Raw genomic sequence first — 23,804 nt, 5'->3', positions numbered from 1 at the left:
GAGTCTGAGTTTAAGTCCCAGCTCCACTTCCGATTCCAGCTTCCTGCTAATGCACATCGTGGGAGGCAGCATGTACTGTATCCCCACCACCCACATGGGAGAGCTGGATTAACTTCTCTGCTCCTGACTTAGGCCTGGCTCAGCTCTAGCTATTGTGGGCATTTGGGCAGTGAACCAGCAGATGGGAGATTTCTCTGTCTGTTTCTGTCTTTGTCTCTCTCTCTCTTGCTTCTCACAGAAGTAAGAGTAACATAAATACAAACTGAAAAGAAATCCGCCTTGTGAGTGGGTTCTGTAGATATCATTTGTCCATAGGAAGCTGTTTTAGAGTGGGTACAAATCACATTCAAGCTCTCTCTGATCTGAGCCACCAACATTCTACCCAGATAGAAGCTTCCTCTATGCACACCTCCCGCAAGACCATCTTGGAAGTGACTAGTGAGGCAGATGAACAATCCCATATGATTTTTGCCTGTTGAGGGTGGTGGGGACCATGGAGCTTTACTGTATCGGATGGCCCTCCATGGTCATTGGAAGGGATGCATGGTTACTAGAATGTTCTACAAGAACCATCTCAGAACATTTATACCCCCCAAAAATTCATTATAAATTAACCTTTAGTCTTAGCCCTGTCAGAGGTCTTCTAGGCTCCTTCCACTTTAGAATGGAGGAAGCAGAGCCTTCGAAGAGCGCAGCGATCAGCTCATCTCTTGATGTCAGAGCTGTTGTTAGAACTCGAGGGTCAGCTTCCTGTCTCCCGCTCCAGTGCTTTTCCCTGCCATTCTCTCTGCCTCTCACGGAACAGACTTTTAAAAATTTTCTAAACGGTTCCTTTGCTCACCTACACGTTAGTAGGAGATGGGTGGACCCAATGTAACACCAATATGGCCAGACCAGCTGAACTCCAAAAGCTAGGTCCTCTGATTTCAAAACAGCCTTCTGAAAAAGATTTCAAAGATAAAGATGGAGAACAGCTGAGGAAAAGACATCAAGGATGCTCATCCTTCAGTGGCCAGAGCCTTTCCAGGGTGGTGGTTTTATATTTCCCTGCAAAGGTTTATGTGCTGGCTACTTGGTCTCCAAGTGTGGAGGTTTTGATAGGTGGTGAGGTCCAGGAGAAGGTGGGGGCATAACTTAACACCAAGGGGTTAACACGTTAGCGGTGGTCGTGGGTTACATCTGGCACTGGCTTGGTTTCTGTGAGAGCCGGGTGTGGTCAGGTGAGTGTGGATTTCTTGTTTGCTCTCTGGCTGTCTTCCCTTCATGCCATGCGACTTCTGTCCTTCGCAGTGCCCCCGCCATCTACCATGAGGCCGTCAGCGGGAGCTGATGCAAGGGTTGTGCTTTTGCACCTGCAGGGCCCTGAGCTAGCTAGACCTCTGCTGTGTGATTAGCAACAAGAAAATGAGCTAAGTCACCTGTGTCCATAGGCGGAGATGCTGAGAAGGGGGAGCTGAAGGAGGCACGCCTGGGGTTCCTCTCCAGCCCACTTGCTGGGCTTTGCGCCCTAAGCGGGGAGGCTCACCTGCTTCCAAAAGAGAGTTTTGCAGGAGCGTCAGCACTCCTGGAGCCCCGCTCCACACCAAGCCTGCAGGAAGCCCACACAGAAGGCAACGTTGCTGCTGTCACGGGGCTCACAGTTGGGTGCTGGAGACAGACATCCTCACAGCTGGTTCCGGCGCCAGCAACCACCGCGATGAGAGCTTCCATCAGGTAGAGTTCTACAGAAAAGCAGGAGAATGAGATGCTACAGCAGCCAATCGGGGAAGGTGTCACGGGTTGGGCGCCAGAAAGGTTGGGTTCTGAAGCAAGGGTGGGGTTTCTTCAGGCAGAGAAAGGGACAGAATTCCAGAAGCTCGAGCTGGGGAGAGAGGAGATGCTTCGGAACTGCCAGGAGTCCTGTCTGACTAGGGTGGTACCCCCAAAACTTGTTCCGTGGAACTCTAGTCCTCGGAGATGAGCCACCCTAGAAGGGATCTTGGGTCAATCCATCAGGCAAGGTTGCCACTATGCAGCCTTCTTAGAGCTCCACAACGCACAAAGCTAAGGCCCTTAGCAAAACAAACAAACAAGACAAAGCCTGCACAACCACGTTAAAGCACGGGGATCCCCCCTGCTTCTGTTTTGGAAAATGTCTACTTTCATCCTGGGGAGCCAGAGCTCCAAAGGACTTGTTTTGGTCCAGGGCAGGGGGCACAGAAGGGGATGGAGATCTTTGGTTTTGGAAAAACTAAAGCCTGATAAGGAGTTTCGGGTTTCACCTTGTAGACAGTGAGGAGCAGTAGCAGGATTCCTTTCCCTTTTATATGACATTTTTCCTGACTGTATAAGTAATGCATATTCATTGTAGAATTGAGGCCGGTGTTGTGGTGCAGCAGCTTAAGCTACTGCTTGCAATGCTAGCATCTCATATGAGTGCCAGTTTGAGTTCTGGCTGCTCCACTTCTGATCCAACTCTGTGCTAATGTACTTGGGAAAGCAGTGGAAGATGACCCAAATACTTGGGCCCCTGCATGCACGTGGGAGACCCAGATGGCGTTCCAGGCTCTGGCTTCAGCCTGGCCCAGCTCTGACTGTTGCAGCTATTTGGGGAGTGAACCAGTGGATGGAAGATCCCTCTCTCTCTGTCTCTTCATCTCTATTTCTGTAACTCTGCTTTTCAAGCAAATTTTTTTTTTAAGAAAATTTGCAGGGAAAAAAAAATCCCTCAATAACCCCGGAATAAAAATCTGTAGTTACCAAAAGGCAACACAACTTTATCCATTGAATATATATGAGGGATCTTCAAAATATATATAGGTACTTAAAAATTCCATGGCAATGGAATTAAAACATGTTTATTAAAATTCTAAATCTGTGCATAGCTTTTGCAGAATGCATATTTCCATGAACTTTTTGAAGATCCCTCATGTGTATGGATTTCAACTTTTTTTTTTTTTGCTCTGAAATAAACTTATCTTTTAATTCCAATTTTCTGAAGCAACTTCATATTTGCTGAGTGCCCTCTGGGTGCTGGCCCTTATTCTAGGCTCTGTGGATTCAGCAATGACCACAACTAAAGAAAATTCCCATCCTCATGAGACTTAGCCTTCTAGTTGGGAACACAGGCAATGGGCGGAATGCAAAATCAAATGGTGGTGTAAATAGTGAGATGGATAATGGGGAGACACAAAGAGAGAAAGTGGGAAGGGGCATACACAGGCACTGTGGGCAAGTGTGGGCTGCCAGGAAGGTGTCTCGGCAAGGTGACAGCGTGACCGAGAGACGTGAAGTGGTGAAACATGCAGAGCCCTGGAGGGCAGAGGACTGAGTCTGGGGTGTATACACCTGGTGTCCAGCAAGGGGGCTGTGTGTCTGGGGCGGGGGACTGAATCTAGAGTGTATACACCTGGTGTCCAGCAAGGGGGCTGTGGTGTCTGGGGCGGGGGGACTGAGTCTGGGTGTATACACCTGGTGTCCAGCAAGGGGGCTGTGGTGTCTGGGGCGGGGAGAGTGAGTCTGGGGTGTATATACCTGGTGTCCAGCAAGGGGGCTGTGTGTCTGGGGCGGGGGGACTGAATCTAGAGTGTATACACCTGGTGTCCAGCAAGGGGGCTGTGTGTCTGGGGCGGGGGACTGAATCTAGAGTGTATACACCTGGTGTCCAGCAAGGGGACTGTGGTGTCTGGGGCGGGGGGACTGAGTCTGGGTGTATACACCTGGTGTCCAGCAAGGGGGCTGTGGTGTCTGGGGCGGGGAGAGTGAGTCTGGGGTGTATACACCTGGTGTCCAGCAAGGGGGCTGTGTGTCTGGGGCGGGGGGAGTGAGTCTGGGGTGTATACACCTGGTGTCCAGCAAGGGGACTGTGGTGTCTGGGGCGGGGGGACTGAGTCTGGGGTGTATATACCTGGTGTCCAGCAAGGGGGCTGTGGTGTCTGTGGTGGGGGGAGTGAGTCTGGGGTGTATACACCTGGTGTCCAGCAAGGGGGCTGTGTGTCTGGGGCGGGGGGAGTGAGTCTGGGGTGTATACAACTGGTGTCCAACAAGGGGGCTGTGGTGTCTGGGGCGGAGGGACTGAGTCTGGGGTGTATACACCTGGTGTCCAGCAAGGGGGCTGTGTGTCTGTGGCGGGGGGAGTGAGTCTGGGGTGTATACACCTGGTGTCCAGCAAGGGAGCTGTGGTGTCTGGGGTGGGCGGACTGAGTCTGGGGTGTATACACCTGGTGTCCAGCAAGGGAGCTGTGGTGTCTGGGGTGGGCGGACTGAGTCTGGGGTGTATACACCTGGTGTCCAGCAAGGGGGCTGTGGTGTCTGTGGCGGGGGGAGTGAGTCTGGGGTGTATACACCTGGTGTCCAGCAAGGGGGCTGTGTGTCTGGGGCGGGGGGAGTGAGTCTGGGGTGTATACACCTGGTGTCCAGCAAGGGGGCTGTGGTATCTGTGGTGGGGGGAGTGAGTCTGGGGTGTATACACCTGGTGTCCAGCAAGGGGGCTGTGGTGTCTGGGGTGGGGGGACTGAGTCTGGGGTATATACACCTGGTGTCCAGCAAGGGGGCTGTGGTGGCTTGGGCCAGGGGAGCGATGGGGGAGAGTAGGGAGAATCAAGTCTAGAGACTAGAGACAGAACATGGGCAGGAAAGAGGGGCCTGAGATGATGACATGAGATGGGGAGCCACGGCAGGTTTAGACAGCAGAATGGCGATATTATCTCTGTGGCACGCAAGGCTCCCATGCAACAGGTACCACTCAGTGGTTTTCAGGATATTCATAGAGTTGGGCAGCCATTGTGAACATGGCATTGTGCACACTCTGTCCCTATTGCAGTCACTTCGTATTCCTCCCTCCCCTCCCCATGACAGCCTTTCTGCAGATTTACCTATTCTTGGCATAGTATGTCAGTGGGGTCCGTGATACAGGGGTCTGTTATGATTGGCTTCTTTCGCGTAGGGTAATGTCTTGAAGGCTTGTAGCAGGTGTCTGCACTTCAGCTGTGTTCCATGGTATGGAGTGCCCCATCTGAGCTGTTTCCCTGGCAGGGTTTGTGCAGAGGAGCGATGGTATCTGACTTTGGTGGGATCACTATGGGCACTGAGTAGAGAATGGACAGGAGGGGGCAAGGGTGGATCGGGGAGACCACTCAGGAGGCTGTTGAAATGTGGCTTCGGATGAGTTTTGCACCTGGTGGCAGCAGTGGAGGTGGCGAGGAGTGGGATGTTGGAACACCCTGGGGCACCACATGCACCTACAGGGTGACTGCATGTGACTTACGGTTTTAAGTATCTTCTTGCAGTGGGCAGAACGTTTGCGTCTGCCCCTGTGTTGAAATCCTAATGCCCATATGGGATGCCGGCGCCACAGGTGGAGGATTAACCAAGTGAGCCACAGCGCCAGCTCCTCATTGACTCATTGACTGTGTCCCTCCCTCCCTCCCTCCCTCCCTCCCTTCCTTCTCTCTTTCTCTCCTTTTTTAAAGATTTATTTATTTGAAAGGCACAGTTACAGAGAGGCTAAGGCAGAGAGAGAGAGAGAGAGAGAGAGAGAGAGAGAGAGGTCTTCTATCCACTGGCTTGTTCCCCAAATGGCTGCAACAGTTGGAGTTGGGCCAATCTGAAGCCAGGAGCCTAGAGCTTCTTCCAGGTCTTCCCATGCGGGTGCAGGGGCCCAAGCACTTGGGCCATTTTCCACTGCTATCCCAGGCCATAGCAGAGAGCTGAATCGGAAGTGGAGCAGCCGGGACTCGAACTGGCACCCATATGGGATGCTGGCACTGCAGGTGGCAGCTTTACCTGTTACGCCACAGCGCTGGCCTCTTGACCATACCTTTAGCACCCTATGAGGATTTATACTTTATGCATGTATTTCATTAACCATTTCCTCTTGCTCAGATATAAGCTCCTTGAGAGTAGATCTCCTGGCTTCGTTCACAACAACCAATATGGTGCCTGGCACATAATAATCCCTCGTGAGATGTGAATGAATCTGCATATGAATACTTATATAAATGCCTCCACACAGCCTACTTGATAGTTAATGCGTTTATTCAGTAAATGTTGATTAAACACATGCTCAACAGGAAGTGCTGGATTAAATCCTGGGATGTAACTGGATCCCCACTGCTTTCAAGAAGAGGAGTTGGCATGAATAACATGGGAGATTTGTCCTTCAAGGAGATTCATGAAAACCTCAGGACTTAACTCTTCAGTGAGTAAAGATTTTTGTTTAACTTTTATTTAATGAATATAAATTTCCAAAGTACAGCTTATGGATTACAATGGCTTCCCCCCCCCCCACATAACTTCCCTCCCACCCGCAACCCTCCCCTCTCCTGCTCCCTCTCCCCTCCATTCACATCAAGATTCATTTTCATTTCTCTTATATACAGAAGATCAGTTTAGTATATATTAAGTAAAGATTTCAACAGTTTGCACCCACATAGAAACACAAAGTGAAATATACTGTTTGAGTACTAGTTATAACATTAAATCACAATGTACAGCACATTAAGAACAGAGATCCTGCATGGGGAGTAAGTGCACAGTGACTCCTGTTGTTGACTTAACAAATTGACACTCTTGTTTATGGTATCAGTAATCTCCCTAGGCTCCAGTCATGAGTTGCCAAGGCTATGGAAGCCTTTTGAGTTCACCGACTCTTATCATATTTAGACAAGGTCATAGTCAAAGTGGAAGTTCTCTCCTCCCTTCAGAGAAAGGTACCTCCTTCTTTGATGGCCCGTTCTTTCCACTGGGATCTCACACACAGAGATCTTTCATGTAGGTCATTTTTTTTTCCAGAGTGTCTGGCTTTCCATGGGCTTTTCAACAGAATCAGCATGCCTTAAGGGCTGATTCTGAGGCCAGAGTGCTGTTTAGACATTCGTCATTCTATGAGTCTGCTGTGTATCCTGCTTCCCATGTTGGATCGTTCTCTCCCTTTTTTGTTCTATCAGTTAGTATTAGCAGACACTACTCTTGTTTATGTGATCCCTTTGACTCTTAGTCCTATCATTATGATCAATTGTGAACTGAAATTGATCACTTGGACTAGTGAGATGGCAATGGTACATGCCACCTTGATGGGATTGAATTGGAATCCCCTGGTATGTTTCTAACTCTACCGTTTGGGGCAAGTCAGCTTGAGCATGTCCCAAATTGTACATCCCTTCCCTCTCTATTCCCACTCTTATATTTAACAGGGATCACTTTTCAGTTAAGTTTCAACACTTAAGAACAGTGAGTAAAGATTAAACTTCTTGCTGCAGCCTTCAGGGCCCTGGATAGAGTGGCTCGAGTCCTGGTCTCGCTTTGCTCCAGCTATATTCAGCTTCTTTGGGCCCTGGAGCTCACTCTGCTCCTTCCTGTCTTGGGACTTTTGCCGGATGGCCACTGGTTTGAGTCCTGGCTGCTCTACTTCCAATCCAGCTCCCTCCTAGTGAACCTGGGAAAGCAGTGGAGGATGGCCCAAGTGCTTGGGCCCCTGCACCCATGTGGGAGACCTAGAGGAGGCTTCTGGCTCCTGGCTTTGAATTGGCCTAGCTCTGGCCTTTGCAGCCATTTGGGGAGTGAACCAGTAGATGGAAGACCTCGCTCTCTCTGTCTCTCCCTCTCTTGTTTTCTATAACTCTGCCTTTTGAATAATAATGAATCTCTCTTTTTTTAAAAGAAAAAGAAAAGCCACAGACTGGGAGAAAATATTGGCCAAAATATATATCTAATAAAGGATTTTGGCACCGTGGTTCATTTGGCTAATCCTCCGCCTGCGGTGCTGGCACCCTGGGTTCTAGTCCCATTTGGGGTGCCGGTTCTGTCCCCGTTGCTCCTCTTCCAGTCCAGCTCTTTGCTGTGGCCTGGGAAGGCAGCGGAGGATGACCCAAGTGCTTGGGCCCTGCACCTGCATAGGAGACCGGGAGGAAGCCCCTGGCTCCTGGCTTCAGATCAACGCAGTGCCGGCTGTGGCAGCCATTAGGAGAGTGAACCAACGGAAGGAAGACCTTTCTCTCTGTCTCTCTCTCACTGTCTATAACTCCCTCTCTGTCTCTCTCTCTCTCTCACTAACTCTGCCTGGCAAAAGAAAAAAAAAAAAAGGACTTTATCCATTTTATTTAAGGAAGTCTTGAAACTGAAAAATAAGTGAACAACTAGGCCAATTAAAAGTCAACAAAATAACAGACACCCCAGCAAATGAGATATACCGGAGGCAGATGTGTATATAGAAAGATTCCCTTGCATCATGTGTCGTCAAGAATTACCGACGGAAATCACAATGAATGGCCACCACACACCTATTAGAATGGCTAACATTGAAAACACCGACAGCATCACGCACTTGTGTGAGGATGGTGAGGAGCAACAGGAACCTCGCTCCTTTCTGTGGGAACGAAATAATAGTACAGCTATTTTAGAAGACGGTTTGGCAGTTTCTTCCATAAATAGTAATATTCTGGGGCTGGCACTGTGGCGCAGTGGGTTAAAGCCCAGCCTGCAGTGCCGACATCCCATATAGGTGCCAGTTCAAGTCCTAGTTGCTCCACTTGGCCTGGGAAAGCGGTAGAAGATGGCCCAAGTTCTTGAGCCCCTGCACCAGCATGGGAGACCTGGAAGAAGATCCAGGCTCCTGGCTTCAGGTTAGCTCAGCTCTGGTCATTTGGGGAATGAACCAGCAGAATGGTTGACCTCTCTCTCTGGATCTACCTCTCTCTGTAACTCTGTCTTTCAAATAAATAAAATAATCTTTAAAAATATTTAAAAAATAATATCCTTGGGGCCGATGCTGTGGTGCAGCGGGTTAATGCCCTGGCCTGAAGCACCAGCATCTTATATGGGCACTGGTTCTGGTCCTGGCTGCTCCATTTCTGATCCAGCTCTCTGCTATGGCCTGGGAAAGCAATAGAAGATGGCCCAACTCTTTGGGCCCTGCACCCATGTGGGAGACTCAGAAGAAGCTCCTGGCTCTTGGCTTCAGATTGGTGCAGCTCTGGCTGTTGTGGCCAATTGGGGAGTGAACCATCGGATGGAAGACCTCTCTCTCTCTCTGCCTCTCCTCTCTCTATGTAACTCTGACTTGCAAATAAATAAATAAATCTTTAAAAAAATAATAGTCTTACAGCAAAGTTAGCAATATTTATTGTTATTATTGCTTGACACATGGCTGGGTGGGTTGAAAACTTATGTCCACATAAAACTCTGTATATAAATGTTCATGGTAGCTGTATTCATAATTGTCCATGATGGAAGCAGTAGGTGAGTGGATAAAATGTTGGTCTATGCAAACAATGGAATATTATTGAGCAATAAAAAGCAATGAGCTATTAAGCCATAAAAAGACATAGAAGAATCATAAATGCATATTGCTAAATGAACGACAGTCTGAGAAGCCCACTACTTGTATGACTCCAACTCTGTGACATTCTGAAAACTGCACAATTATAGAGACTTGCAAAAGGAATGGGGGCGGGAAGGGGGAGGGACAAACAGGTGCACAGTGCATTTTCAGGGCAGTGACACAGATCTGCATGCCCCTGCACTGGTGGACATGTGACTCTATGCATTTGTCCAAACCCATAGAATTGTACAACAGAGTACACTATGTAAACTATGGACCTTGGTTTACAACACTGTGTCAATATTGACTCACCAATTGTAAAAAAACAAACAAACAAAAAAGAAAAAAAATTGAGCTATATTAACGGAAGATGTTAACAATGGAGAGTGGTGGAGATGAAGTGTGTGAGAACCCTCTGTATTTCTCAATTGTTTTCTAGAAAACTAAAACTTCTACAAAGTAGTCTATTGATTTTTTTAAAGAATTATTTTATTTATTTTGAAAGAGGAGTTACAGGGAGAAGTAGAGCCAGAGAGAGAGGTCTTCCATTCCTCTGGTTTACTCCCCAAATGACCGTAACAGTCAGAGCTGAGCTGATCCGAAGCTAGGAGCCAGGAGCTTCCTTCAGGTCTCCCATGTGGGAGCAGGGGCCCAAGGAGTTGGGTCATCTTCTACTGCTTTCCCAGGCCATAGCAGAGAATTGGATCAGAAGAGGAGCAGCTGGGACATGAACTGGTGCCCATATGGGATGCCAGCACTGCAGCCTGGGGCTTTAACCTGCTGTGCCACAGTACCAGTCCCAAAGTAGTCTATTGATTAAAGCAAAGTCAGGGGCTGCGCTGTGGTGTAGTGGGTAAAGCCGCTGCCTGCAGTGCCGGCATCCCATAGGGGTACTGGTTCAAGCCTCGGCTGCTCCTCTTCCAATCCAGCTCTCTGCTATGGCCTGGGAAAGCAGTAGAAGATGGCCCAAGTGCTTGGACCCCTGCACCCATGTGGGATATCTGGAGGAAGCTCCAGGCTCCTGGCTTCGGATTGGCACAGCTCTAGCCATTGCAGCCATCTAGGGAGTGAATCAGCAGATGGAAGACCTCTCTCTCTCTCTCTCTCTCTCTCTCTCTCTGCCTCTGCCTCTCTCTAACTCTGCCTTTCAAATAAATAAATCTTTAAAAAAGTAAATAAAGCAAAATCAAACTCACCAACTAACTTCTCCTCCAAAACTTCTCTTTTTCCCATCTGCTCTACCTCAGTCAATGGTTCCACCACACATCCAGTTATGCAAGCCAGAAATCCAGGAGCTGATCTCGATGCTTTCCTCACACTCGGCTTTGCATCTAGATAATCAGCAAGATCTGCCACCTGACCTCCTCAGCCATGCCGGGAGGCTTCCTTTCTCCATCGCCTTCACCACTGTCCTGGTTCATCAGTTACCCATGGACTACTAAAGCATCTTCAGTGGTCTACCTGCTTCTGCCCTTGACCATCTTTCTCCATCCCTCACCCTCTGTGGCTTCAAAACACAAGCCTGGATGTCTTATTCATCGCTTAAAACCTTGGATGCCTTCCTCTTGCTCTTAGCATGAAGACAAAGCTTCTTCATGTGGCTTCTCTTCATGGTCTTCTCTGCCATCTTTTTCAAGTTCATTTCCCACCAAACCCCCTTGTGTATTCTTGTTCACTGCTGATCTTTGTACATTCTGTTCCTTCTCCTGGAAGTGCTCTTATGTTTTCTTTTCATCTGATACCTCCTACTCAATCCTTTAAATTTCACTGGAATGATCACTCCCTGGGAGCTCTTCTCTGACCTCCTTGTTTGGGTCAAATCTCTACATTTCGATTCCCACGCAACTGGAAATCACTGGACATCACTGAGATTGATTGGCGCAAGTCTGTAAGCTACACAAACTGTAGGCAAGGACAGGCCATATCAGGAGGAGGGAATACTTAGGTCTCTTTTTGCTTACTGTTTCTCATGCCTGGATACAGTGTTCAGAAAAGGGCTTCTTGATGAATTAATAAATCGAGGAATAAAAAGTCATTGATGATTTTGAAGGTGGTGAATCTGCATCGAGCCTTCTCCTAGGGCCACCAGCTTTGCCCTTGGTTGAAGGCACAAGGGCTGGCCATTTGCTCAGACAGCAGGGACCTGTTTTAGTGATTGAGGATTTCAGAGGGAGCTGCGGGTGCTGTTATTTTAGAAGGCTCCTTTTCCCGAAAGCTCACAGCCCAGTCGCAAGGAGTCACTCCATCCGTGATCTCATCCAGGGAGGGACATTTTGGATTTGGATGCATTTGGCTGCTGAAGAATCCTGATTGCAAAATCCAATGACTTCATGCTCTTTTTTCCTCCTTAGAATAAGCACAGCTCTCTTCTTGCTGGGGCAGCCTGCTGCAGACTTTCACGAAGAAGCAGAAAAATAGTAATTAAGAGGCAGCCAGTTTTAACTCCGTGAAAGGACTATTGTCACAGGGTTCTTACGTGGTCATTTTTAATTGGTTTTCCATGTGCTTGTTAAAAAAAAAAGTGCTGCATCACTAGGTAGCAGATTCTCCTGTGTGAATAAAGTTATTATAGCCTTCCTGGAGCTTAGAGATTCACCTGCCTGTTTATTTACTGAAATCCCATCCCATAGAGCATTTGGGAATCTTAGAAATCCCCTACCTACACTGCTGTGGGCTTAGCTGGGATTCAGTTGGAAGGGCCACTAGTTCTCATTTCCATTCCTTGATTCATGCAACAAACCTTCAGCGCCCACAAGACAGCAGGCGTTGAACTGGTCAGTGGTTTTCTGGGCCTTCAGTGCCTCTCGCTGGAGTATAAGCTTCCAAGAGGGCAGAAATCTTTGTCCATCTTGCTCTTGGGTGAATCTAGAACAATGTCTTGCATGCAGTTGTACTTGTGGGCTGGATGTGTGACTCCCTCATGTGAAAATGGGTTCCAGATACCTTCCTGTGTTTGGCCAGCCTGGCATTCATTATACACTTCCCCTCTTGTTTGGTAACAGAACTCTGCTTTCCATGGGGGTGAAAAAAAAAATCTTTGTCCCGCTCTCAGACTCTGTGGAGTCAGTGGAGCCAGCCCCACCCCTAAGTTCAAATCATTAAGACTTGGTTCCAGGTCTTTTGGCAACTCCTGGGAAGAGAAGCTTCCCCCCACCCAGCCCCCACCCCCGGCTGCCCCAAAGGGCAGGAATCTGGAAGATTGCAAATCTGGGGTTCCCGGGGCCGCTGTGTAGTGAGCTGTGTAGTGAGTGACAGCCTTCCTGGGAGTGGAGCCCAGACGGAGGGAAGGAGAACTTGGAGGAGTTTGGATAACCCGGAGCCCTAATGACATTGCTTTCTGTGCGTTCTGTGGCATCTCTCTGCATTCATTTCCTAGAGCTGCTGTAACCAAGGCCACAAGCTCAGTGTCCAACACAACAGCAATTTATTATTATTACCTCTGAGTAAAAGTTCAAGATCAAGGTGACGGCAGAGTTTGTTCCAGCTGAGGACTGTTCTAGACCTCTTTCCCAGTTCTGGGATTTTTCTGGTGTCTTTGGTGTTCCCTGGCTTGGAGATGCATCACCCCAATCTCTGCATTCATCTTTGCCTGCTGTTCCCTGTGTACATGCCATTCGGTCCAGTTCCCCCCACCCTGTTTATAAGGATACCAGTCATGTTAGATTAGGACCCATTTAAAAAATTATTTACTATTTATTTTCATTTTATTTGAAAAGCAGACAGAGAGAGAGAGAGAGAGAGAGAGAGAGAAAGAGATCTTCCATCTGTTGGTCCACTTCTCAGTTGCCTGCAACAGCTAGGGCTGGGCCAGGCTGAAGGCAGGAGCCAGGAGCTCCGTTCAGGTCCTCCACACGGGCGTCAGGGACTCAGGTACCTGAACCATCACGTGCTGCCTCTCAGGGTGTGCACTGACTAGCAGGAAACTGGGTCAGAAGCCCATCGCCTTTGTGAAGACCCTGTGTGCAGATATGGTCACATAGACAGGTATTGGAGCTAGGACTTCAATGTCTTTGTAGGGGACACAGTTCACCTTATAGCGCTCACTCTGGCAACTGAATAATGTTTCAGTTTCCATACAGCAAATCCTATACTTGCTATATGTAAATATAAATATATATATAAAAATAGCAAAGGTAGAACAAAGAATAGGAATTTCCATTTCTTTCCATATGGTTTTTTCATGCAATTTTGGGGGAGGACACAAGAAACAAAAGAAACTAGATTTGAGGGGAAAAAGGCAGTGTTGTATATTTCCTATCAAATATATATACACACATGCATATGTGTGTATATGATTCTATCTTTGTGATTCTATCAGTATATCATTTATCTACCTATTGCCTATTAGTCGATTGATCCAATCTGTATATATCAAAGTATTTATCTATCATCCATATACATATTATCTATCATCTTCAAAACGTTCATGGAAAATATGTATTACGAAAACTATCTAGGGTTTTAAAAATGTTTGGCATCCAGATAAGCTCGTCTTTTATTTCCATTTCCATGAACTTTTTGAAATATCTATCATCTATATCAATTGTATCTGTTTTCATCATCATCATCTATCCATCTATCTTATTATCATTTATCTACCTACTGTCTCTCTTCCTCTCATCTCTCTGTCATCTCCACCCTGATGGCAAATGTTTCACAGTCCCTATGCTTTTCTCCCTCATGTGAAAACGTTTAACCTCAGTACCATTGGTTTCCTCTTCCAGCCTCAAAGGAATTCTCACTGACCTGGTGCTGTTAAAATCCTCCCCCCCTCCACCCCAGGCTGACAGCTCCCCAGCCCAGCAGCTTTAGCTGTGAGTAGGGAGGGGCACAAGCTGGGGCTGGGCTGTCCCAGCCTGGGAGCAGACACTGCTGACTGATGGCTTTCCTGTAATCCATGCCCCAGGTGCTAAAGGGATGAATGGAAATCTATTCTTTCTTGTTTCATTGGTTCCTTAGCGAGGTATCAAAAGAGTAGCCAACCTCTCTTCCATGTCAGACACTGTTTTAGGTGTGAGGACACACGGTGAGCTAGCAAACCACAGACATGGGTGCTATGGGGCTTACACTCCTACTTCATCCTGGGAAAGCCAGTCCCTTGGTTTTTCAGGTTTCGCTCTTGTGTTGACCTTGGGCTGGTGAAACCGATGCTCCCAGCCTGGCCTAGGTAATTTCTGCCCGTATCAGGACATGTCCAGCCTGGGCACCTGCAAAGCAGGCCATCTTCCAGGGTCCAGCTCTGCACGCCCCCTGCTTGGCTGTGGGCTGCTAGCCTTCCGCAGAGGCAGCCTTTTCTGAGGTTTGTCTCCCATACTGGGGTCAGACGCAAGGCTCAGTAACAAGTCTTGAGTCTTTTATCTTCAGTCGCTGTGGTTCCTACACCCTTGATTATTTAACCTATTTCCATTGCTTTATGTATTTCTAACCAGCACAAGACTGTGACAGCCTGGATAGCTTTATGGCAGGCAGCAGCGGTTAAAGAAACAATCTCAATCATTAAACGCAGTGCCTTTGTATAACTAAATAGCATAGAGACACAAAGACTAAAGGTTTATTGGTTCACGGTTCTGGGAGGTCTCAGAACATGGCACCAACATCAGGTGAGGTCGCCCCATGCTGGGGCGCAGCATGGCGGGTGCATCACAATGGTGGGACAGAGCAAGCCTGCTACCTGGGACCTGTCTTCCTCTTCCTGTCCAGGTGCCAGGGCCCATCCTGGGAACCCCACCCTCATCTAATCCTAAATACTTCCCCCAGGCCCTGCCTCCAAATGCATTAACAGATGAGTGCGGGGACTCGTTTGCCAACACATGAATTGTGGGGTTTTGAGCAGGTCCAGGCTTAGGACTGCTGAGAGCCAAGGTCCCCCCAGAGCAGCTGTTGTGCTTGGGAGCTGCCGCCACATTGCATGTCCCAGCAGCCTTAACTGAAGATGTTGCAAGAAAATGCTCACCCACTGCTGAATGAAAATTTAGCCAAGAATGATGCCAGTGATGCGTGTTACCTTAGGGGGTTGGCAAAAACACGTCAGAAACTAGGGATTGATTCCAAGCCGGGTTCTGCCCCCCTATTGCTGTGAGTCTGAGCAAATTAAACCCCCCTCTCCCACCTTTGTTTGTGCCCCAGGATCTTAATCTGTGAAATGGGAAGGCGAGAGTGCCAGTCTCACAGAGTTGATGTGAGTGACGGAGTCTGTGCTCCTGAGGTGTTCAGAACAGGGCCCGGCATGTGGCATGTTTTCAGTGGATGTTAGCTTTTGTTATAAATGCCCCCTTTGGAAACAAAATTATGAAGAACTACGAGAATGGCTTTTGGCTGGGGTGGGTAGATAGTAGGTCATGTAGGAATTATGAGATTTATTGATTGTTTTACTTATTTGGAAATTTCAAATAACATTAAAGGAAAGAATTATACTTTAATTTTTTTCTTTTTTTGTAAAGATTTATTTGTTTATTTGAAAGTCAGAGTTACACAGAGAGAGAAGGAGAGGCAGAGGCAGAGAGAGAGAGGTCTTCCATCCACTGGTTCACTCCCAAGATGGCTGCAATGGCCAGAGCTGCACTGATCCAAAGCCAGGAGCCAGGAGCCAGGAGCTTCCTCCCTGTCTTCCCATGCAGGTGCAGGGGCCCAAGGACTTGGGCCATCTTCTACTGCTTTCCCAGCCTATAGCAGAGAGCTGGGTGAGAAGTGGAGTAGCCGGGACTCGAACCAGCACTCATATGGAATGCAGGCAGGCAGTAGCTTTACCTGCTGCGCCACAGCGCTGGCCCCTGTTTTTTTTTTTTTTTTTTTCCCAAAAAATGTCGTTAAAAAAGGTTGCAAAATTCTGTCCTATTGCCCAATAGCATTGGGTTTTTACTCTGTGCGTTATTAACTCTTACTTTGTGTAGTAGTGAGTCTGTTCTGTGTCATTCATGTTTGGAGTGGAAATAGAGCTGGTATTTACACTACATCAAGGCTCATCCTCTTATAAATGAGAAGCTAATAGCAAAACTGTTAGGGCCAGCGTTGTGGCACAGCAGGTTAAGCCACAGCTTGCAGCACCGGCATCATGCATCAGAGGGCCGGTTTGAGTCCTGGGTGCTCCACTTCCTACCCAGCTCCCTGCTAATGCATCTGGGAGGGCAGTGGAAGATGTCTCAAGCCTCTTACACCCACGTGGAGGAACCAGATGGAATTCAGGGCACTCAGTCCTTGCCTTTGCTGCTGTTTGGGGAGTGAACCAGCCGATGGAGGCTCTCTCTGTAACTTCATCTCGCAAATAAATAATAAATCTTTTTTAAAAGATTTACTTATTTATTTGAAAGTCAGAATTGCACAGAGAGAGGAAAAGGCAGAGAGAGAGAGAGAGAGACAGACAGACAGACAGAGAGACAGGACTCCCATCCAATGGTTTACTCCCCAGTTGGCCACATCGGAGTTGCGCTGATCTATAGCCAGGAGCCAGGAGCTTCTTTTGGGTCTCCCACGTGGGTGCAGGGGCCCAAGGACTTGGGCCATCTTCCACTGCTATCCCAGGCCATAGCAGAGAGTGAGATTGGAAGTGGAGCAGCCGGGTCTCAAACTGGTGACCATATGGAATGCCAGCGCTTCAGGCCAGGGCATTAACCCACTGCACCACAGTGCCAGCCCCTGAATAATAAATCTTAAAAAATAATCTTAAAAAACAATAACCACTTTCAGGAGAGGTTTTCAACAAGTTCATGGAAAATGCATATTGAAAGAACTATGGCCAGCGCCGCGGCTCATTAGGCTAATCCTCCGCCTTGCGGTGCCAGAACACCGGGTTCTAGTCTTGGTCAGGGCGCTGGATTCTGTCCCGGTTGCCCCTCTTCCAGGCCAGCTCTCTGCTGTGGCCAGGGAGTGCAGTGGAGGATGGCCCAAGTGCTTGGGCCCCACACCCCATGGGAGACCAGGAGAAGTACCTGGCTCCTGCCATCGGATCAGCATGGTGCACTGGCCGCAGCGCGCTGGCCGTGGCGGCCATTGGAGGGTGAACCAACGGCAAAAGGAAGACCTTTCTCTCTGTCTCTGTCTCTCACTGTCCACTCTGCCTGTCAAAAAAACAAACAAACAAAAAAAACTATGCATGGATTTTGAAACAATCTGCACCAAAACAGACTTATCTTTTAATTTCATCTTCCACACACCTTTTGAGGTCTCCTTGTCTGTGCATGGCCCTTGAACACTTCATGGACATCTCCAAAATGATTCTTTCTTTTGATACTCAGAGTGTCCCTGCAAGAGGACCCGGGCAGATGTCACGAGGACCTTTTGGAATGAAGACATTGAATGCCAAGAGGAAGAATGAAACCCTCTGCAGGATCACAGGTAACAAAAGCCAGAATCTTTTAAATCTTTTCTCCTATGCTATGAATGCTTGGTACTGGAATAACTCACTGCTTGAGGGCTCACTGGTGTTCACTGGCTGTTGGGAGAGATCTCTAGGAAGAGGTTATGAGGTAGGGGGTCAGTAGGTCAGGAGGTGAGACTTGCCTGTGGGGACAAGTACAGGCATTCCCCCATCCTTTAAGCTTGCTCTGGAAAGGAAAGTGAGAAGTAGCGCTCTTGTCTTCCTATGGAAAAAATATCAGCTTCTGGCGTTGGTCCATCTTTAAGGAATTTCACCAGGAAGTAGCGATTAACCAACATACAAGACTTTGATGTGTGTATAGGGCCTGTTGGAGTCCCAGGTCACCTTAGCATTCCTGGAATTGTGGAAAGCAGAAAGGAGAAAAGAAGGTTCCAGACTGACTTGAGTGTTCTTGACACTTGCACTGAAACAGGATCCTAAAAACGCAAGACCTCACGGTTGCACTGCATTAAATGAACTAAGGGGGTTTTAAAAATTAATAATCTAAATAGTACCTGGCCATGCACATCGCCAGCCCTTTATGGTGTGGATGGCAGGAACTAAAACACTTTAAAAAGCCATGGATCCCCTGGAACAACAAACAGGTGAACCACAGCAAGATGAGGATAAACGCAGGTCTGGGGAGCCCGGAAGAGGGGGCGATGAGCTTTGCCTGGCAGGGCGAGAGCAGATCTCCAGCGGTGAAGGTCGCCTCTTTCTTCACTTCCTGTCTCGCTCACATTCCTCCCACTGGACCCTGTCCAAGTCCTTAGCCCGGTATTGTCTGGTCTTAGAAGACAGGAAGACTGGCTCTGCTGGCTTCTGTGTGTGTGTGTTTTTTTTTCTTTACTAAAGTAATTTGGTTTCTTTGTGGTTTCTTAACAGCCCATCAGTGAGAAAGAAGAAGCCAGTGGGAATACATAGGAAATAAACTAATTAGTACTTTAAAAAAATAGCACCACCACTGCGGTATGGCTGTCGGAGGAGGCGTGTGAGAGGCGTGGTGGGAGAAGACAGGAATAAGTGGGGGCTGGGAGCTCTGCCTGTTACTGGCTGTGTAGGCAGTCAGGAGCCTGAGCAAATCCATGTATTTGAAGGGTGACTGCAGCAGGAGTGCGCAGGGAACTCTTCTGGAAGTAGATACCACGTGCTGTGGCCGTCTTGCAGTTTGAAAGTCCAGACTGATGGCATCGCCCACACCAAGAGGGGGTGCGGAGGTTTGCCGCATTCGTGATGAAGCTTTCTGTGGAGGAGCCAGGCCGAGCACCTAAGCTGGGTCAGAATGACCAGAGAGCGAGAAACGAGACTGGCTGGGTTTGTATTTATTTATTTGAGAAAGAGAAACAGGTGCAGACAGAGAGAGATAGAGACAAAGATAGATGATAGATAGATAGATAGATAGATAGATAGATAGATAGATAGATAGAGACATCAAGAGATTTCATCCTCTGGTTCACTTCCCAAATGCCCATAAGGAGTTGGGGCTGGGCTAGATTGAGTCTAGGAGTTGGGAGCTACATCCGGGTCTCCCACGTGAGAGTCATTGATGGCCTAGAGTGATTCGTCTTCTTGGCTCTTGGCTGTTGTGACTAGTGCTACAATGAACTTGGAAGTGTAGACTTTTTTTTTTTTTTTTTTTTTTGGTCCTGCCAATTATAACTCTCTTCAGGATATATGCTCAGCACTGAAATTTCTGGATCACAGAGCAGTTCTGGTTTTAGATTTTTGAGGAAGCTTCATACTGTTTTCTGTCATGGCTCTGCTCATTCACACTCTCGCCAACAGTGTACCAGGGTTCTCTTTTCTCCACGTCCTCCAGCATTCTGTATTTATTTGAAAGGCAAAGTGAGAGAGAGAGAGGGAGAGAGAGATCTTCCATCTGCTGGTTCACTTCCCAAAAAGCTACAACGGCCGGGGCTGAGCCAATCCGAAGCCAGAAGCCGAGAGGTTCTTCTGGGTCTCCCATGTGGGTGCAGGGGACCAAGCACTTGGGCCATCCTCCACTGCCTTCCCATGCATTAGCAGGGAGCTGCCTTAGATGTGGAGCAGCCGGATCTTGAATTGGCATCCATATGGGATGCAGTTGGTGGCTTTACCAGCCCTGCTTGGCCCATTTTTTAATGTTTCCACTACAAAAAAAATGATAAGTTGATGAGGTGGTAGATATGTGAATTAGCTTTATTGAATCTTTCAATAATGGGTACACAACTCAAAACATATGCCCAAGAGAACATACAATTTTTACTTGTCAATTAAAAATCAAATTTTAAAAAATCAAATGTACACAGAAATACAATGTTCTAAACTTTTTCCAGACCTACCAAACCAGCATTCCAGGAAATCTGTGTTGGTAACCAGCTCCCAAGTAATTTGGAAGTACTTTCCAGGGAGTGACATTTGGAAACACGGAGCTGTAGTAGCGAAAGAGAGAGAGAGAGAGAGGGAGAGAGAGAGAAACACTGGACATAAGTCCAACATACTTGTATAGGACATAGAGGAAAGCCTGCCTTTGAGTTTGCTCCTTTTGGGGATTGGGTGACATGGGGTTGGAAGGGTAGTTTATGGGTGTTGGAGAGGGAACAGAAGAACTTGCAGATCCCTCCAGAAAGCTGCATGCATGTGACTGTGAATCTGCACACATTTCTTCATGGGTGTCATGTGCCGTGTGCCCTCAGCCCTTGGAAGACCCTCCATGACTCACTTCACAACTCCAGTCTCAACACCCTGTATAACTCTAGTTCCTTCTGGGAGTGTGAAACTCCTGTTAATAGTTGCCGAGGAAAAACGGAATTAATTAGCTATGTGAATCTCTTGCAAAATAAATTATGTAATGTGTTCCAAAGAGAAAAGGAATCCCGAAGGGATTGCCTGGTATTCTTAATAACTGTATTTCAGCATTCTTTCTTGAGTTGACAGCTAGGGTAAAATCTGTCTGTGCTCCCCCTGGAAAGCATAAATTGAAGTAGGGGTTTTGATGGATTTCTAAGAGAAGTCACACTAGGGTGGGCATTAAGACGCCACTCGAGATACCTGCATCCCCTATTGAAGTGCCTGGGCTCCAATTTCAGCTTCTTGCTGATGCACACCTGGGGAGGCAGCAGGTGATGACTCAAGGTGTTGGGTTCCACATGAACCGCTCTAGTAATTGGGACCCTGCCATCTCTGTGGGGGACCCAGAAGGAATTCCTGGCTCCTGGGTTTGGCCTAGCCCAGGCCCAGCTGTTGTGGGCATTTGGAAAGTGAACCAGTGGTTGGGATATCTCTGTCTTTCGAATAAATAAATAAATAAATAATAAAGTAAAAAAAAAAAAAAAGTCGCAGGTATCCCCAGTTAGCCCATCCAGCTCCCTGCTAATGCACCCAGGAGGGCAGTGAACGATGGTCCAAGTACTTGGGTCCCTGCCACCCACGTGGGAGACCCAGGTGGAGTCCCTGACTCCTGGTCTCAGCCTGGCCCAAACCTGGCTGTTGCAGGCATTTGGGAAAGTGACACAGGGGAGGGAGCACTTGTATCCTTGGCTTGCTATTCTAGCCCACTCTCTTGAGTTTTCTGCCATTATAATCACTTAGTGAGTCTCATGGTTTGTTGACAGATCTTCTGTCCTCTTGGGTTGCTGGTCTGAGAAGGGAGAACACAAGGTGAAAGATAGGAAACAGATGCCTGCAACTATCCATCAGCTAGCTGTCTAGATGGCTGTCTCCCTAAGCTAGCTGCCTATTGTCCGTTACTTATTTATTGCATCTTTTTTTTTTTTTTTTTGACAGGCAGAGTGGACAGTGAGAGAGAGAGACAGAGAGAAAGGTCTTCCTTTGCCATTGGTTCACCCTCCAGTGGCCACCACGGCTGGCGCACCGCGCTGATCCAATGGCAGGAGCCAGGTGCTTTTCCTGGTCTCCCATGGGGTGCAGGGCCCAAGGACTTGGGCCATCCTCCACTGCACTCCCTGGCCACAGCAGAGAGCTGGCCTGGAAGAGGGGCAACCGGGACAGAATCCGGCGCCCCGACCGGGACTAGAACCTGGTGTTCTGGCGCCGCTAGGCGGAGGATTAGCCTAGTGAGCCGCGGCGCCAGCCGATTGCATCTTTAATACAAGCTCTTTTCATCTAACCTTCAGCATGTATTTGGAAAAAGATAATTCAGATTTTAAAACTGCTTTCTTGAGATATAATTCATATTCCACATAATTTCACTTCATTTGCCAGTTTAAATTGTGCAGTTCCATTGTTTTTAGTATATCTATGGAGTATTGCAACTATCACCCCAGTCAATTTTTAGGACATTTTCTTAAAATCATTTTTATTTACTTATTTTCACTTAATTTAAAAGGCAGAGAGGGGGGGAGAGAGGGAGAGGGGGAGAGAGAGAGAGAGAGAGAGAGAGAGAGAGAGAGAGACATCTTCCTTCCACTGGTTCACTGCCCAAATGCCCACAGCGCCCAGGGCTGGAGCTCAGAACGCCATGCAGGTCTCTCTCCAGGTTGGCAGGGCTCCAATTACTTGAGCCAAGAAGTCTGCGCCTCCCAGGGTGCACATCAGCAGGAAGCTGGAATGGAGGGCAGCACTGGGACTGGAAGCCAGCACTGTGATATGGGATATGGGCATCCCAAGCAGTGCTCTAAGCACCACGCCAGATGCCCACCCCTCTGCCATGCTGATCATCTGGATCCCCCAGGCCGTCACTGCGGCAGTGCAGGAGGGGACGGCACTAGGGCCCAGATGCCAGGACACCTGTCGCCTCTACCAGTCCCCTCCCCAGTGCTCCCGCCTCCCCTCAGCCATGAGCAGCCCTCCTTCCTCTCCATGGACCTGTGTCTCCTGGACGGCTCATGTAACTGGAATCCCGCCGTCTGGGTATGTGGTGACTGCCTGCTTTCGCTTGGCCTCGTATCTGCTACGTTTATCCACACAGTGGTTGTTTTCCGGGTGAGACACAATGAAAGTGGCTCGCTGTGGTACCTTTGTGGAAGCAGGGAGGGTGTTTTGCATTTTGTGGCAGCCTGAGTAAGTATTGCCGAATTAGTTTGACTCCACTTAAACCACGGTGCTAGAGGCATTGAGTCTCCACGTAGGACTAAGATCAAGCCTCGTCTTCTGAAAGACAGTTGCTGGTTAAGCAGGTCGATTCTTTTTTTTTTTTTTTTTTTAAGATTTATTTATTTATTTGTAAGTCAGAGTTACACAGAGAGAGAGAGAGAGAGAGAGAGAGAGAGAGAGATAAGTCTTCCATCCGATGGTTCACTCTCCAATTGGCCACAACAGCTATAGCTGTGCTGATCCGAAACCAGGAGCCAGGAGCTTCTTCCGGGTCTCCCACACGGGTGCAGGGGCCCAAGGACTTGGGCCATCTCCTACTGCTTTCCCAGGCCCTAGCAGAGAGCGGGATTGGAAGTGAAGCAGCTGGGTCTTGAACCGGCGCTCATATGGGATGCTGGCACTTCAGGCCAGGGCGTTTACCCACTGCGCCACAGCACCTGCCCCAAGCAGGTCGATTCTGAAGCCAGGCTGCCTGGGTTCAGATCCTAGCTCTGCCTGCCCACCTCATTGCTGATGAATGACCTGGAGTGAGCTCCTCAACCCCTCTGGGATGCAGTTTCCTCACCTAAGAAAGGGGGCTGAAAAACTGCACCTAATTTCTACTGAGGCTGTAGGACAGGAGAGATGTAAAGCTCTTGGCGTGTTGCCTGGCCTCTGATAAGCCCTCCATAAAGGCTGGCAAGCATTACCATTAATCAGTGAAAGAGCTGCAGTGCGATCAAAGGGCCCTGGGGCAGAGAAGGGACAGTCAGTCCTCCATGGGGCGGTGGCAGGGGAGGAGAGACCTTGGCCTGGCTTGCAGTCCCTGGAATGGAGATGCAGCCATGGTTCACAGTGGTGATCTGGGGCTGCCATCGCGTTTTAAGGACTGAACTTCAGGCCCTTTAGGCGGGCAGCACCACCCCTCCGTGAATTCAGCCGGTCTCTTGAGATGTTTACGTTGCCAGTCTCTTCCTGGAGGCCTTTGAGTTCCATGCCCTGCTGTGGGAGATGGCCTTTGACCTGGAACTGAAACATTGGTTCAGCATTAACCCGGCAGGGAGCCAAAGTGGGCAGGGTGGGGCAGTGGGATGTTTTATTTACTGCACATACCTTGAAGGCTACAGGATGATTGATGTC

At 48.4% G+C, this 23,804-nt stretch overlaps 2 protein-coding genes across 3 annotated transcripts in view; both read left to right on the top strand.

The window, feature by feature from the left end:
* TVP23C (trans-golgi network vesicle protein 23 homolog C) overlaps positions 1 to 6,161 on the top strand; it is a 77,210-nt gene extending 71,049 nt beyond the window's left edge. The window contains exon 8 of the mRNA XM_089316643.1: positions 6,051 to 6,161. The gene's annotated coding sequence lies outside the window, so the exon portion shown is untranslated. The remainder of the gene's footprint in view (positions 1 to 6,050) is intronic.
* CDRT4 (CMT1A duplicated region transcript 4) overlaps positions 1 to 23,804 on the top strand; it is a 116,379-nt gene that overhangs the window by 48,215 nt on the left and 44,360 nt on the right. Inside the window, exons 1-2 of one of the 2 annotated variants that reach the window (XM_017348924.4) lie at positions 6,050 to 6,178; positions 17,530 to 17,629. In XM_017348924.4, coding sequence (XP_017204413.3) covers positions 17,591 to 17,629 — 39 coding nt within the window. In that variant the 5' untranslated portion in view covers positions 6,050 to 6,178; positions 17,530 to 17,590. Of the gene's footprint in view, positions 1 to 6,049; positions 6,179 to 17,529; positions 17,630 to 23,804 lie in introns of those variants that run through there. The other variant, XM_089318418.1, reaches the window with a different exon arrangement.

This window comes from Oryctolagus cuniculus, chromosome 17 (assembly GCF_051225735.1).
Source record: "Oryctolagus cuniculus isolate XC-2025 breed Fujian yellow rabbit chromosome 17, ASM5122573v1, whole genome shotgun sequence".
In the NCBI taxonomy this organism is placed as follows: Eukaryota; Metazoa; Chordata; class Mammalia; order Lagomorpha; family Leporidae; genus Oryctolagus; species Oryctolagus cuniculus.
Note: the sequence above shows the minus strand (reverse complement) of the source record. Positions and strands in the feature narration are given on the sequence as shown.